Raw genomic sequence first — 17,365 nt, 5'->3', positions numbered from 1 at the left:
TGGACTGCAGGAGGGAACCAGACAATCCAGAGGGAACCTGGGCAAGACAAAACATACCTCAGGAACAGCGACCTTCAGTTTGTGAAAGGTGCCGTTTTTATTATTATTATTATTATTATTAGCCAATTAGTGTGTTTGTTTATATTTTTGTTATTGTTAACAACAAACATGCAAACTCCACATACAGAGTGGGGGTGGAATTCAAAGCTATAAGCCTGGAGGTGTAAGGGCTGCCACGCTAAACAATCTGTGCAGCTTAGTTTAGTTTTGTTTTCCAAAAGACACATACTATATTATAAATGCACACACACACACACACACACACACACACACACACACACACACACACACACACACACACACACACACACACACACACACACACATATATCTCCATCTTCCATAACCACTTATCTCCATCACAAATAAGCAGGAGGCGGGGAAGACACTGAACAGGATCCATTGCACTGCACACATTTATTGGAAGAAAATTAAAAGATAAAAAAAAAAAAAAAGTGGCAGCAAATGTCCAGTTGTACGCCACGCAGCATGCGTATTAAATAGCGTATTCAAAGCTATCCTAAATTTTCCCCCAGAGACACCTTATCTAGGTTAAAAAGAGATTATATTGCACTTTGTATTCTTATTTGCCCTACACGCTACCAGCAGTAATTCATCATACAAACAGCTACTTTTTAACGGCCTCTAACATCTACGTACATTTCCATTTGTGAATGCACGCCTCAAGCTCAATTCTAAAAGTACTGCATTTTTGTGCCACTGAAACACCCTGTTTCTTTTTCCCCCCATAGCAGACAAACGCATTACAGCTTTACTGTAAGCAGATGAACGACATCTACTTACTAGACATTCTGGGTTCTCTTACAGACTAATTGTCAGTCAGGCGAAAACGGAACAGATTATGCCACAGTAGGCTTAACAAAACGGATATAATTTCGCTGGTCAATTTTGAATGAAATATGGCAAAATTTTCCAGAACAACTGCATAACACACCTTCAAGTGTTGCAGCTGAATTATATGAGATACATCTGAAATTCATATCTGGAGCAGGAGCAAAAGTTTGTATACCGTTATAAAGACTTTAGCAGAAAATTTATCCATCAGTAACTAACATCAGTTGAAGCAAGGGGAGAATAGAATAGGCATTGCTAAGGCATGTGGAGGTGGGGGGGGGGGGGGGAGGGGATCTGTCTCACCTGTCCCTCATCTTAAGCCATTTAAGTGTACTTCCCCATTCTGTAATGCTTAAAAGACATGAATGAATGAATGAATGAATAAAGGAATGATAGAAAAATTACAGAAAGTTGGTTCAAGAGGCAGAAACATTTGTCAGTGTGTAGCTCAGGGTTAAGACTTGGTGCCCATAATCATGAAGACTCTTAACCCCAGATTAGTCCAGGGGGCGCCGCATGCTGGCTGACTCCAAGCTCCTCTCTTGTGTGTGTGTGTGCGTGTGTGTGTGTGTGCGTGCGCATGCATGTCTCAAAGGGCGAGCAAGTGGAATATGTGAAATGTGAAAAGCATTCCAGCATCTCCAACCTCTACACATTTTGTACAAACAGCAAATAAAGCATCGCTACGTTTTGCACAGGTGATGCCAAAGCTGTGCAAGTCACTGGTTAAAATCGCCCCGCTCTCCCAAAAACACTACATGTTCTCTAAACCGCATTCCCAGTCACGTAGATCTCGCATAACAAGGTCATGTTGCCCAACCAATTCTGCCCACGCAACACAAAACATTTAGGAGCAGTTACACAGGATGTTACGCTGTTCGGGCAGTTCCAAAACCTGACACTCCTATCTACTGCCAGAATGTCGAAAAGGCAAATGTGGAGTCAATTTTGAGCCCATCCTATTCCCCGAATCGATGAATTACTGGACACTGTTCAATTTTATTCAACGCTGATTTATTTATTTTTTTAAAGTAATGCAAGGCTTCCCATTGTCCCCAGAGTCGAGGTTGGGGGGGGGGGGGGAATGGGTGCTTTTACTCCATCTGCATTACTCCTCTGCATTCTTTGAGCCTCAGCGGGGTCCCGGGGCTATGTTACTGTACCACCCATCATGCAATGTTGCGGGCAGCAAATATGCACTGCAGCAAGCAGCCACAATAAGAAACCGCAGACTTCTGGTCCACCTGACCGTTTTTGGTTCGAACATAAACAAACGTACATTCATTTATTTAGCGGATGTTTTTACCCAAAATCACTGTAAAAATTAGACAGTTGGGTCAGTCTGTTCCCGGAACAACTGGGGTTAAGGCCATTGTTGTGGTCCGTGCTCGGGGGGCCAGTAGTGAAATCACTGTGCCGACCATGGTATTCGAACCAGCAACCTTCCGATCACAGTCACAAAGTGTGAACCCACTAATCCACACACCTCTGCAAACCTGCCAGCCTCATCAGAAACTGCATATTTCTTTGCCCCTTCTCCATATCCCTGTAATGGTTTCAGGGTCAAGCATAACCTTAATTGGCACAAGATGACAGTGAGACTAGTGACAGTGGTGTTTTCACACCGGGCATCACAATCGGCCTGGAATGACTCCTCTTAATACGAGAGCCCCAAACGCTCATAGTGTCTTATAAAGCTTGGTTCCATGCTTGTCGAAAGGTGCAGAGTATAACTGTGCAGCTGAGAGGAGACCTTCGAGCACCTTGAATGTCACAAGCTTTGACAAACACTCCCAACACATTTAAAAATAAATGCAATAAATACTTCTTTGCCACCAGCACAGAAAAAGATCTGAAATGGCAAATGTGACACTTCAATACAAAAGAAGTCTAGGTTGGTTATATAACGTTTTTTTTAAGCTAAGGAGCAAATTCTTAAAAAATAAAATTCAAGAGATTGACTAGCGTCCCTTAAAAGGACAGAAAGGGCTGTCTATTTATGACCCAATTACAACAAAAAGCCTTGAGACATTTTTAACACAATTATTCCAGAATTATCAGTTATCTGCTATTAAGATGATTACGTTAAAAAAAAAAAAAAGACATTTATGATACCATTCGGCCAATTTATATCGTTTGAGAGCTTTTTCCTGAAATTGGTCAATGAAATATTTGACGGTTTTATAAAATTAAGAGGGGTTTGAAACATATTGAATAATTATGATTTGTGAATAAGTAGCTAAATAAGGAATTTAACGACAAAACGCCATAATCACAATAGGCTGATTGAGTAATGTGAAGTAAAGATTAAGACTGCGGGTCTCTACACAAAGATGGATCCACAGATCCGTTAACCTGTCCCAGCCACTTATGGGAGCCTTGCTCATTCATGCAGTTTCATTGAACGCTGGGAAGGATTTTCACCCAACGGATACGGCTTCCTCATTTGTAACATGATTACGTAATGAAGGTGTGATATTGGATCGCTAAATATAAAAATGTATTTCTTTGTTTCAATCTTTGCACTGCCAATTTACTTTCATGAGTTCTTTCACTTGCACTCCATCACCTCAGGTATTTTTCAATATCGAACCTTTTTTTGACACTGTGGAGTGTATTTTCCTGAGTGTAGTATAAAGTCAGATTGTTTTAAAAATGGGTTAAACAGTCAGGTATTCTTGGTAATTGAGTTTTACATAAGTTGTTCTTTTATTCTTTAAGTAGCTCAGTGGGTAGTGCCATCACCTCAGTCCTCTGGGGGGGGGGGGGGGGGGGCAGCTCTGAAATAGGCTACAGTCACTCGGGCGTGTGGCGTTTGAATGATGCACATGCGGGTTTCCTTCACGTGCTCCAGTTTCCTCACACAGAGACGTGTCTATGTGCAGCTGGCACTGGAGTATAGTCCTGTGTGTGTGTGTGTGTGTGTGTGCGTGTGTGTGTGTGTGTGCGTGTGTGTGCGTGTGTGTGTGTGTGTGCGTGTGTGTGCGTGTTTGCGTGTGTGTGCGTGTGCGCGTGTGTGTGTGTGTGTGCGTGCGTGTGTGTGTGTGTGTGTGTGTGCGTGCGTGCGTGTGTGTGTGTGTGTGTGTGTGTGTGTGCGGACATATACAGATGAAAAATAAAGGTTCAGTGCCTCTTCCAAGCATACAGCAGCACTCGTTGCAGGGATCTGAAGAACATTCTGATTACAGGCCTAATGCATTAACCATTAGTCCACGTTGTTAAGCTATCAGAGCGATGGGGGGGATTTTAAGATTATGCGGCTGACTTGTCCTTGATACACATAAAGCGTTACAAATGGCAGGCTCTGGGAACGCACCACGAGGCACCATTACACGTCCAGGACGTATGCATGCAGTTTCCGCTGAAAGATTCTGCATTTATTACGCTGAATTGTGAAGCTCCCAGACAGGTTATTGTTATAGCTAGCATAATATGTAATACACGTAAAAAAAATATATATATATATATATATATATGTATATATTTATTAGACACACACAAAACACTATATATACCCATTAATGTGAACCACACTTCAGGATAATGGAAGGTCAGTTTGTAAGAAAGTCAATGCGAAGAATTTATTTAAAACTAAAGTAATTAAGACAGACAATTCATAACTTTAAAATCTGATCACTTATTTTTTATTATCATTATTTTTTATGCCGCTCACTGCTCCACACTATCGGCCCCTCACCCCAATTAGGTAAAAACACATGGAAGAAAGCAGGAATGAACACATTGTTAATAGGAAGAAAAATTGATTTTAAGCGTCAAAACAGCTTTATCATAGAAGCAGGATTTAATACAACGTAAGGAGATCCCACCCTCCCTCCCCCCCCCAGATTCCTCCAACAGCCTGAAACCAGACTTGGCTGTTTGCATAAATTTTCCAGAGAACAAATCTATCATTTTGTTTCACGTTTCATTAAAGAAGAGGGAAGAAAAAACACAACAGGCTCGGTTTTCTATATTCTGAACATGGGCTCTTTGCATTTCCCGCGGAAACTGTATAATGTCCAGAAAGTAAATTCTTACAAGCAGATTCTCCAAAAACAGCCTGTGCCCGTTCCTAAGATATGACAGACAGGTGTGCATGAACCATACATTACACTGCGGTGCGTATAAGACGCTGAGAAACCGATGGCAGCGTGCATTCGTAACCAGAGGAAGTGGCAAGAAGCCAAATCCGAAATAGCCGTCACTCTGCTGTCCACACCAATCAGGTATTCGTAATAAGTCATGCAGCCTGTTCCATCCATGCTGAGCAGGGACACAGTCCCACAATGGCTGAAGAACATTACAAATTGCTTTCCGGCTAATCATAAATTCCTACCGTACATTTCTGCGGCTCAGACAGTGGTGATTGATTAGCCTCATTTTCACACGTGCTTGAGGGCGTCCAGCTCCTCCTGAATTATCTGACGGCTCGTGGATCAGAAACCGCCCTCGCCTAATGAAGAGGTCAGGAGCCGCCACTCGCAGATGATCACAACGCACAACCTGGCAACCCAGGCTGCGGTCAGCTGAGCGATCATCATTAAGCAGGACCTTATGTAGGCAGACTTGCGCAAACCGTGGCACCTGGAGTCATAATATGTGCTGGATCAGTATCCATTCGTCACAGATTTAAAGAGTCAGATTTAAACCCCCAAACACAGCACCACATCAAATGGCACAATTTTATTACTGTAGTATTATACAATTTTCTGCGCAACAATTTTAACCTGAGAAACGGAGATGATTCACTTAGGTCAGAACATAAGGCTTAAGGTTTAAAAAGTATTAACATGAAAATTTCTGCATTAAGGTGATTCTGAATGAATTCAATAGAACACGACTACATAGTATCTTGTATGGTAAGCGAAACCCAATTTGGACATTTCCCTTAAGCCAGTGGTTCTCAAACTCGGTCCTCAGGCCCCACTGCCCTGCTTGTTTTCCAGTTACCTTAAAAGACAGTTTTTCCAGTTACCTTTCCATTACCTGAAAGACAGCTGGGACTTGTGTGTGGGGCACTGACCCTAAATAGGTGAGATTGTCTTAATGTTTTTAAATCCTTGAGTTGTCTCCACATCAATAACAGTCTATGCAAATGATCTATATTTTTATTTTATGGAGGAGATACAAAAATTTTTGCATCTTTACTGAATCTTCAAACAAACCATCCTTATAGGCCAACCCCGTCACAACAGTGACACTTCAAATCGGAAAATTCTGGAAAATATCCAGAAATGAATCCAAAAGTATATTTATTTGCTCAGTGCGACATTAACATTACGATTGGCCACCGCTAGAGCTTTCAGCAGGAAGTCGCCCTTCGAGCAGAAACCCAGACGTACCTTCGCTGTGGCAGTGGTGGAGGCGGGGCCAATGCGCTTGCATACCAGGTCACTGCTGGAGGTGGTCATGGCGACGGAGACGGGGGTCGGAAGGAGGGAGGAGATCACAGGCAGGGGGAGGAGACCAGGCCGGTTGTTGGCACCTCCACAGCTGTTGGTCGTGTTGCAGCTGCTGTTGGCGGCGATCCCTGGGCCAGTTCCCCGGTCCCTCCGCTCCCACGCGCCGCGGTAATCTCTCTCGAATCGGTTATGGTGCCGTGACATCTCCAGAGAGCACTCTTCTTGCTGGGTGAAAACTGGAGCCTGGCTGGAAGACAGAAGGAAAATACCCCTGAAAGCTATTCGGAGGGCTAATGACTGGCAAATGGAATAGAAGAGTCCCCTATGCGTCTTTTCATCCAACGAATTACAGTCCTAACCAAAGAATTTTTGAGCCATTACCGAGTTTCTTTTCTATCTGGGAAAGTTTTTTGACAAGCTCAGCTCCGGCGCCAAGTCGTGGGATGGGCTGCAGGATTCTGTGTGGGGACCAAGTGTGTAAGGGGTTAAAAAGTATGTTCTAAAAATAATTGACCGACTCACTTCCCATACACAATAAACAAGAAAAAAAAAATGATTGGTTGGCATTTGCCTAGCCAATGGGGAGGAAGCACTAGTGGAACTCATGATGAGCTGCTAGACTGCTAGACTTGAAGTCAATTTATGTCCACCATAAGAAAGTGCAGGGGGAATTTAATTTGTTCAGGCCACCTTGTCCCTGTTCAATTCTTATTCAATGCTGCGTCAAAAAAAAAAAAAAAAAACTCCATTTCACTCAAAATCCACAACTGCTTTTCCACTCTGCCGGCCAGCTGATTTGAATGCAGAGCACAATGAGCATGATCAGAAAAGCAAACATTCAAAGGGAAAAACACTGACATATTGGAACTGCTCGCTTCTTAAATGGCAACACTAATAAAGCTACTGGTGAAGAGTGAGAGCAAACAATGAGCAATGGGGTCTCATGAACTGCTTCAATTCACAATAGAAACGGAAAAGGAAATAATGTATTGACTAGACCTATCCTTCCTTAAAGCATTACCCTTCATTTCCATAAAAGGAAAGCAATTAAAATGAAACATCTATAAAACTTTCATGTAGATTTTATTTATTTCTTTATTTAAGTCACACACAGACAGAGAGAGGTAAAGGGGCCCAGTCAGCATAAATCTACCAACGGAGATGCCCCCCTCCATTCCGCAAGGGGGCCCAAGGTGACATTTTGTCAGGTCACCCAATATTCCTTGCTACACCCCTGTACACAATTGCCAGTTACAGGGTTCATATGAAAATCGTGACAATTCAGAAAAATACTCTAAACAATTATTAATTGTGAACATTTTTATGCATATGCTCATAGTTTGTAAAATGATCAAGGAAAATCATATGCAATATTGCTTGCTTAATTTAGCATGGTTTTAACTATTTGCCTTTTGCAAACAGACCGCAGTATTTATATCGAGTACTAAGAACTAAAAATCCTACTTTACCAGAAAGTGCAGCTGTCAAAATCAGCTTCCCAAGTTTATAAATCACACAGCAGATGGAGGAATATTGCTCCCTGCGACCATTTCAGGAGTTGGGGATCACCCTCCAAAGCGCCCGTAACAAGCTGCACGGCATTTCCATTTATTTTTAGGACTTAATACCCCATCATTTCTTACAAGCCAATTTATCCGTCTGGTGTGCAGAGAGGACAAACGCTAGCATTTACATCACTGCTAACCTCTGAAATGAGTCTAGGACATACAGCTCCTTGGAGACAAGGCCTCTGCATCTGAGAAGGTGACGTTTTTACAGTCAGGGACATAAATAATTTTAACGAATGAAATAAAGTTCACTTAACGTAATGAAATCCAGAAAAAAAAAAAACAACAAACAAGGGACCAAGAAATCGCTCCCCATTTGACCGGAGCGATTTACAAGGCTAGAAGAGGAAGCAGATAAATGAAGTAGTTCGGAAAAACTGAACATGTTCAAAATATCCGGTAGGATGTACAGACCAAAATCTCCAGGGTTCGTTAAAAATTTATTTTTAAAATACATTTTGAAAACTGATATGTTACATCGGGGGAATTGGAGGGTTTATCAAGAACAATAACAAAAAGAACAAAAGAATTAGAGCACAGGGATTTATAGTTTAGTCTGGAACCAGGGATGGGGGGGGGGGGGGAGGGCGGGGGGTGAGGCAGCACGAATAAGCCTGGTTATCAAGCCACCCCCTCCTCTGCCCCCCACCCCCCGAAAGGCAGCCATAGTGCCACCCTCTCACAATGCCAACTGGGGATCAACTCAAGCATTTTTCCCCATCACATATTTTGCAAAAGTAGATAGCTCTATAATTAACTGCCGATAAAACACAGCCTTTCCGTTAAACATCTGCACTAAAAATGATCGATTTCGCATGGCCTCAACCCGTTACAGCCTGGGATTACAGCAAAGCCCTATTTTTACGAGACTGAGATTAACTATGCATGGAGCTTTTCTTCCGACGCACCATGTCCTTGAGGTTGGCCCGGTGATAAGGTCCACAGCTACAGCTGGCTGGTGCCGCTTGGGCTTGACTAGACCGCAGGACAGACCACCGGGTCTCAGCAGAGTCATTTATTTTGAAGTGCCGCATGCAATCCCCATCTACAAGACTTCCAGGTCAGTCCATTTCATTAATAATAATATTCCCACACAATTCAAGATTCAGTGTCACACTGAGGGCCCAGGAAATGTCCAACACACACACACACACACACACACACACACACCCTGCCATATCAGGAAAAAAAAATTTTATTGACAAAATAAGCATTGGCATCATAAAGAATGTAAAGAAAGATTGCAGTCATGGGAAAAACCAATACAAAACAGTCTTTACATATTTGAACATCACGCTAACATATGGCACGAGGCGTGAATCAGCTCTCGGAGAAGAGGAAAATAACGGCAGGAACCAACCGGGTCGTTGGGGTCGGCAAGGCAGTAAACAAAAATTTAAGCAATCCCCTGATCCCCTCGGTGGAACTCCGAGTCAGCGTCAGCAGATGACAAAGTCAAGACAGGCTGCTGTATAAGCTGCCGGACTCAACTTGCACTCGGGAAAATGCTTTTACTAACAAAGGAGTTTTGCAGGGACAGGAAAACATACAAATATGGATGCATTCCAGAAAAGCTCAACGTGTAGCAGAAAACCTATTACACGCACACATGCAATGCATACAAAATGTCGACGTTTAAAAAAAAAAAAATAAACGTAAGATTATATAAATGTTTACTTTGTTCTGGGTCTCATCTGCTAATTAAATTTCAGATCAAAGTGAATTAATTACAGCAACATTCCTCTAAACTGAACACGTCAGAAAAGTATGCAGAATTTTATGCAAATTCTTATCAGTCTTAGATTAACAGCATAACGCTTCACATTTCTCTCAGTGTCGCTAATGGCAGACTAGGGTTTTAAAATCTGATTTCATTACTCAAATTGAAAAGACAACAATAGGTGCAGCCGCAGAATGGGTGATTAACTGATAAATTGTTGAAGTAAAAAAATAAAAAAAATAAAAAAATGTACATTTGGCGCATACTATTGTGATAGCTTTATTAGAAAGATTTGAATCCAATTTCCTTCTAAATCTGCTCAAATAATTAAATCAAGAGGGTCATAAACTTGAAATGACCCGAATATAAAACTGAGAAATTGCCTGATAGCCAGCTCAGGCACAGGACGTGGTGTTTAAAAAGGCAGAAAGTATAATATGTCATGCATTAATAAGCTGCGTGTTTAACCGCACGGTGACTGGGCAAGTAGGCATACTACGGCTACCTGACCCCTCAGCCTGCTTACAGTCTGAATCTGGCTTGGCCCACACTGTTCATCCATGTGATACCACAGGTCACATGATCTAGTGATGGGCATATTACGAATTAATACCCCGCACTGGTACAGTCACCTGCCTGCTGTGTGGTCCATCAACCGACCCATTCCTTCCATCCAGATAACTGATAATTGCATAAGCAGTAACTGGAAATGTATCATGCCGATAGTAACATCACACCATATTTGTATTGCAAAAAAAATAAAATAAAAAAATAAAGATTGTCTGACAGGAAATTCGCTGCGTAAGACGATACTTTACTTAGGGTTAGAGTTTACTGGGTCTTTTGTCTTTGGTGAAGGGAGGGAATAATAATAATAATAATAATAATAATAATAATAATCTTCCATCAGAATTCAGCTCCACTCATTCAAAATCACCAGAGACCTGGCATTAGGTGGAAAACCATGCTGTCTTGCCCTCCCTCCCACTTCCCCCACAAAAGATGATAAAAATGCAAAGCTTGCTATCCCCACCCACCCCCCCCCCCCCCAATCCATACCCAGCTTCGTGGATGCAAAAACCCAAACCAAGAATCGATGAAGAGTCAGCTCTTTGCGAGCCTTCAGAGGCACGAGAGAGTTACAAAATATACACTAAATTTGGTCTTGTATGCGACATACTTTGAGTGAACAAGCTCACATTCGCTCACGCACTCCTTATCAGGGATATCGTGAGGCAGGAAGCACTCTCACTGGCCTTTAAGTACACTACTGTATGTAACAATACGATTCTGGAAGTATTGGAAGGAAATACCTAGCTTAGGTTAAACTTCTGCACTTTCTCCAGGCATCGGCTGTGTCCGTCATGCAAAGTCTCCGTTACATTCAGACTGCAACTGTGAACCCCCTGGCACAGGAATAAATTGGCTTTGTTCTGCCTAGGGAGCGAAGGAGGGAAATCAGCTGGGACCTACTCTCCCATGGCCGCCAGTATGCCGACTCAGCAAGTCTACTGGGTGCCCGCGAGTCACTGGGTTGCCGATGGTGGGCGTCACACTGCACCACCTTCTGGTCTCCCACAAGAGCAGCAGTTCGATTTGAGAGAGAGAGAGAGACTCGGTAGAGGGTGGAAATCAGCAGGGATGCGAAAAGTACATCCGTCTCCGCCGCTCTCCACGCGTCAAAGGAGACCGCTGATCTTAAGGCTGTTAAAATAGAGTGGCTGAAGTGAAAAGGGTCTAAATTCAGCAAACGCAGTTATTCACTGCAAGACGGAAAGAGCAGAACAAGCTTAGCTGTATGATGAATTTTGTATTACGAGAGTAAAAGCTTGCTATGAAATGAAATGTAGAAAGGGGGGGGTTTATATTAAAGCCAAAGCTTTAAAAAGAAAGAAAGAAGCAGCATACAAGTAAACACATACCCACACCTTTTAAAAAAGCAAAAATACAATTAAGCCAAAGAAAGGACTCTTATTTTAGGTAAGGGGTAGGCCAGAAAATAACTAACAGAAACAAAATTAAAATGGGAGGGGGGTAACTAAATTAAAGCTTGCAGGGTGCAAAAGATATATTTTATTTTAAATTGCAGTGTTTCAACTCAGGAGTGTTTGTCACCGGGGAGGAAGAGAGAAAAAAAATGTCATTGACAGCTTGCATAGTCAGTGTCAGAAGCACTGAAGGGCAGAAACTTTTGTTTTAGATTTTGGTTTTAGAAAAACAACAAAAAAAAAAACAATTTAATATTAAGCCTCAGCAGGTCAACGGTTTGCAACAGTTTCTCGGGCTGCGCATCCACCGAATGCAGTGGCACGAAGAAATGCTCGCCGCGGCTTGGGGCGGAACATTTCACGACCAGAATATACACCGAAAAACACTTTTAGAATTAAACCTGGTGGTAGGTTTTGAACACAGGCGACACGGGACTCAGGAGGTCCGTCAAAACAAATGCGTTCTGACAAGGGAAGGGTATGCTTGGCGTGTAAAGATTATAACACGTCACAGCAGAGACTAAGGACACCTCACGGACAAAACTGACGATCCGTAACAAGGAGGGACAAAGCCTTGTGTAACCTGGGTGGTCCAGTGGAGCCCAGATTGTAGTTGCATACATGGACAAGTCAATGCAAACACAATAATAAATACACACACACACACACACACACACACACCTTCAACACACCTGTAAGGATCAGGATTCTTATATCACTTGCCTCCAGACAGACAGAGTACATTTTCATCATGTGTACTTTGGCAGGATGCCAGAAGAAGGAACCACAACTAAATTTTGTTTTTGAATAGCGAATTGCCAGGAACATCCCAATATAAAGGTTTACCAGGAATGGGGGGGGCGGGGGGGGGGTGAGGCCGCCTCAATCATTATTCCATTCATAGGTACACTCCGCAATAAATACCCACAAATTAAGGAAGTGTGTACAGTGTACAGCTGCGGAGCGTCCAAGGTGGAGCTGAATGCATTAAGCTGAGAGCATCTAGATGCCAGCTAATGCCGACTACTAAATATTTCAGAAAATACAGGAGCCAGGTTGGTGTGAAACTGATGCAGCAGAACTCCACAGAGCAAGAATAAAAAAAACAAAAAAAAAAAACAGAAAACTCATTTTAGCCTCATATAATATACATGCCCCCCCCCCCCAAACACACTCACACGGGAGTAAAAATCCCATTTACCTACATGCATTTTGTAAATAGATCCAGCCAGACGGTATTCATACATATGAAAGCATGTTTTTTTTTCCCCCTAAGGTACGATAATTCCTGTTAAGTGCAGCTATGCAGCAAAAGGGACTGAAAATGTACAACTATGGCAACATGCCGCTCTGCCTCATCTCTGCCCGTCTCTGATACTGAGGGTGACAGGCAAAGATTTCACTGCATAGCTTGTAATTATCATCTTGCACTGTACTCCACACTGTATGCAATAACAATGATGATGTCATCATCATCATCAATAGTAGCAGCAGAAGTAGCCTAGTAGACAACCATTATTTGATATGCAATATCAAGCAGACTTCAAAATAAAATGATATACGGCTGGACCGGTAGCTCAGTCACTGTATTTGGGTGAAGCCAGTGAGGTTATATTCAGTAGTAGTGGTGGTAACAGTACTGGTGGTAGGGATAGTGGTAGGGATAGTGGTAGGGGTGGTAGCAGCAGCAGCAATAATCAGTAGTAATAACAATACTACTATGACTTATTATGTATCATGGTCTAAAAGCCCTGTTGCTCCACACTTCTGGTGGAAAGTTCTGGTCTCTCGCTGTGCGTGTGTCCATTGCATTTGCATGTTTTTCCCCACAACACACCGTGTCCTACAGGTGCTCTGTTTCCCTATTTTAGCCTGGACACATGCAATTAGGCTAATTGCCCCGAGTGTGTGTCCCTTGCTTTGTGCCCTATGCTGCCAGGAACAGTCAGAAGATACATAGAGGGATGGATGAAAGGGTTTTTTTTTTTCGTTGTCGTTGTTTTCATTACGAATTACCATTTTTATTATCAACCCATCTATCATATTGCATATCAAGGAAAAGGGTTGCTGCCGTTTGCTATTAAAGCAAGTATTTCCTTGCAAATGTAACATCCAGACAAAACACCAGCTATTACATCACCATTTGCCAGTAGCATCGAAAAGCTATTCCACTCCATCCGAATATAAATCTCACTCGCTTCACCCGAACACAGTCACCCACGGCTGAGCTACTGGTTCATCCATATATTGCTTTATTTTGAAGTCTGTGTTTGTGTTGCCACTCATCAGGCAAATGTATTTGCATGAGAAGCTAAGACCTTGGTAGAAGCACCGTGCAAGTTGAAGGAAGCAGTTGCCATGAAGTTGCTTTTGTCCCAAGAAACTTCCATAGCCAAGAAATCAATGCTTAGGTATTTTCTAACATCTTTATTGAAGTGACACATGACAAGTGGTATTCACAAGGTCTGAAAGCCTTTTCGGTCACCAGTTGAACCCATCAGCTACAACGGTACTTGCAACACAAACCCTCCAAGGCTAAACTTGCCGCCTACTCCCTAGACTACATTTCTAAGCATTACAGATTTATTTCATTCGTTATAGTCATAGCTTGTTATAATCAATAATACATTACAAGTATACATTCATCCCATTTAGGCTGGTCTGAAGTCTCAAAATGGACATCAGCAGATCTACGTCGCAGCTGAAAAGCGAACACACCTGTCTGTCGCCACGCTTTCGGCTTTATTTGTTTGCCATAAATTACTCATCTTGACAAGCTGTGACCGTGACATACCGGCACGTCACACCCCTCTCCCCCCACCTTTCCCATAACAGGGAAGACATCTTCCTGAATTTTATTAATCTTGCAAATGGATTCATCGTGGCCTGGGAAGGCATCTCTTAGTTTTAAGCAGGTGTCTTTGGCAGGACTTGAAGCGCACTATGCCTGTCAGCCTCGCAAACTATTTTTTTTGTGCTATTTACGGTACAAAGCCTCAGTGAGCATAAGGTTACTAATGAGAAGTTGTCACACATCATCAGCACAGCACTTACAACCCTGTCACTATGCTTGACGGACAACCTAGAGAAGCGCTGAATTCCCGAACACATTTAAGCGATCATGCAAGTTTCAAGTCCAAGGTATACTTCAACTTTAATGTTAATTTGTTCAATTAACAACTGAAACCAATTAATGCTTTCCAATTTTCTGAAATTCCACTAAATTTCCCAGGTTAGCATGCCAACATCAATCATGTTTACATTTCAGTTTATTTGGACACTCACAGTATGCATTGGCCAAAGATATAACGATTCTGTAAAGTAAATCGGCCACCCTATCGTAGGTGAACCTATATCAGAACCAGAACAGAAATGCACATGCCAGAGCAAGCAGAAAGGGGAGGGGTTACTGAGTGGCTCCACCCTAAAAGTTGGGTCAATCAGGTGCCTCACCCATTTTTCATTGCTCCTGAGTGCTATCAGTGTATTTTGTGCCAGTAATATGGCGAGTTGGTGAGACCCTTTATATTTTTCCTCTTAGGACGCCCAAATTTTGTTGCCCCTCCCCCCATCCCTCCTCTGAGAGAAAATAAGATACACTACATTGCCAAAAGTAATGGGACACCTGCCTTTACACACACACATACACACAGACACGAACTTTAATGACATCCCATTTTTAATACATAGACTTTAATATGGAGTTGGCCCACCCTTTGCAGCTATAACAGCTTCAACTCTTCTGGGAAGGCTGTCCACAACATTTAGGAGTGTATTTATGGGAATTTTTGACCGCTCTTCCAGGAGAGCATTTGTGAGGTCAGGCACTGATGTTGGATGAGAAGGCCTGGCTCACAGTCTCCGCTCTAATTCATCCCAAAGGTGTTCTATTGGGTTGAGGTCAGGGCTCTGTGCAGGCCAGTCAAGATCCTCCACACCAGACTCGTTCATCCATTTCCTTATGGACCTTGCTTTGTGCACTGGTGCGTAGTCATGTTGGAACAGGAAGGGGCCGTCCCCAAACTGCTCCCACAAGGGTGGGAGCACGAAATTGTCCAAAATGGCTTTGAGTGCTGCAGTATTTCATTGGAATTAAGGGGCCAAACCCAACCCCTGAAAAAACAACCCCACACCGTAATCCCCCCTCCACCAAACTTTACACTTGGCACAACGCAGTCAGGCAAGTACCGTTCTCCTGGTAACTGCCAAACCCAGACTTGTCCATCGGATTGCCAGACAGAGAAGCGTGATTTGTCACTCCAGAGAACATGCCTCTAGAGTCTAGTGGCACCGTGCTTTACACCACTGCATCTGATGCTTTGCATTGCACTTGGTGATGCAAGGCTTGGATGCGGCTGCTCAGCCATGGAAACCCATTCCATGAAGTTCAACGCACTGTTCTTGTGCTAATCTGAAGGCCACACAAAGTTTGGAGGTCTGTAACTACTGAATCCGCAGAGAGTTGGCGAATTCTGCAAACTGTGCGCCTCAGCATGTGTTGTCCCCGCTCTATGATTTTACTTTGTGACTGAGTTGCTGTTGTTCCCAATTGATTCCATTTTGTTATAATACCACTAACAGTTGATTATGGAATTTTTAGTAGCAAGGAAATTTCACATATGGACTTATTGGCATCCTATCACGGTACCACGCTTGAATTCACTGAGCTCCTAAGAGTGACCCATTCTTTCGCAAATGGTTGTAGAAGCAGTCTGCTTGCCTAGGTGCTTGGTTTTATACACCTGTGGCTATGGAAGTGATTGGAACACCTGAATTCAATTATTTGGTGGGGTGTCCCAAAACTTCTGGTAATATGGTGTAGGTATACATACACACACACACACGCACATATATTAGAACTGCCATAAGCCGTTACATGATGTTTGCATTGAATCAGGCTGAAAACAGGTTTCCTAGAAGCATTTTTAAAAATATCACTCTACCTGACGTTTGACGTTTTGCCAATAATGCACAACTATAATCTAGCATTCAAGAATAGGCAGTCGCTAGACAAGGCGGGATTTGACTGACAAGCCTATACCACAAGCCGAAAATAGGCAACTTCTCCATTATCCACAGAAAACTGAAGAATAAAGTGGATCACGTAAAATCAAGTCACATATTACCAAAATGTTATACAAATCTTATTTCCCAAACTCACTGTAACTTAAATCTGCAAACCCACATTCACTATACATGCCCACACAACTCCCGCTTTTCTGAACGTGTATACAAACCACTGTCGGACAATAAATTGCAAGCATTTCTGTCTGTTTAGCAGCTAGCTGTTTACAAAGGCATTAAAAAACTGAACAGAGGGGAGTAGGTTAGAATGCGAACCACATTTTCCATGTCATGTATTTGAAAGTGGGGAAAAAAAAACAATAAATGAACAGAAATGCCAGGAAAGCACATAATCCATGGATCAATATGGCAGTACGTTCCCTTACAGAAAACAACTAGCAATTCACGCTCATAAGGGCAGTTATTACCTGAGAATTACTAATGACATTAACGAAAAACCAAAAACACCTTCTCTGCCAAGAACATATTGTCTGAGTAAATACCTCTCATATGTAACTCAGTAAGATTATGATAGTTATCTGTTAAAACACACATTCTCTTCAGATGTGCTATATGCATTGAATGTAAAATAATAATAAAACAGGCGCCAGAGTAACACCAAGGGACTGGGTTAACCTGGTCAAAATACTAATATTTCAGTAATAATCTCATAGTGCAGTAGCAGTTGGCAGCAGTGTAATGAATGAC

General features: G+C 42.5%; 1 protein-coding gene across 1 annotated transcript in view; it reads right to left on the bottom strand.

Moving 5' to 3' along the window:
- Positions 1 to 17,365, bottom strand: part of LOC125708027 (kelch-like protein 29) — a 114,807-nt gene that overhangs the window by 69,885 nt on the left and 27,557 nt on the right. The window contains 1 exon segment of the mRNA XM_048975497.1: positions 6,258 to 6,564. Coding sequence (XP_048831454.1) covers positions 6,258 to 6,521 — 264 coding nt within the window. The 5' untranslated portion in view covers positions 6,522 to 6,564.

This window comes from Brienomyrus brachyistius, chromosome 14 (assembly GCF_023856365.1).
Source record: "Brienomyrus brachyistius isolate T26 chromosome 14, BBRACH_0.4, whole genome shotgun sequence".
NCBI classification, from domain to species: Eukaryota; Metazoa; Chordata; class Actinopteri; order Osteoglossiformes; family Mormyridae; genus Brienomyrus; species Brienomyrus brachyistius.
The sequence above is the reverse complement of the archived record's forward strand: the minus strand, read 5'-3'. Positions and strand labels throughout refer to the sequence as shown.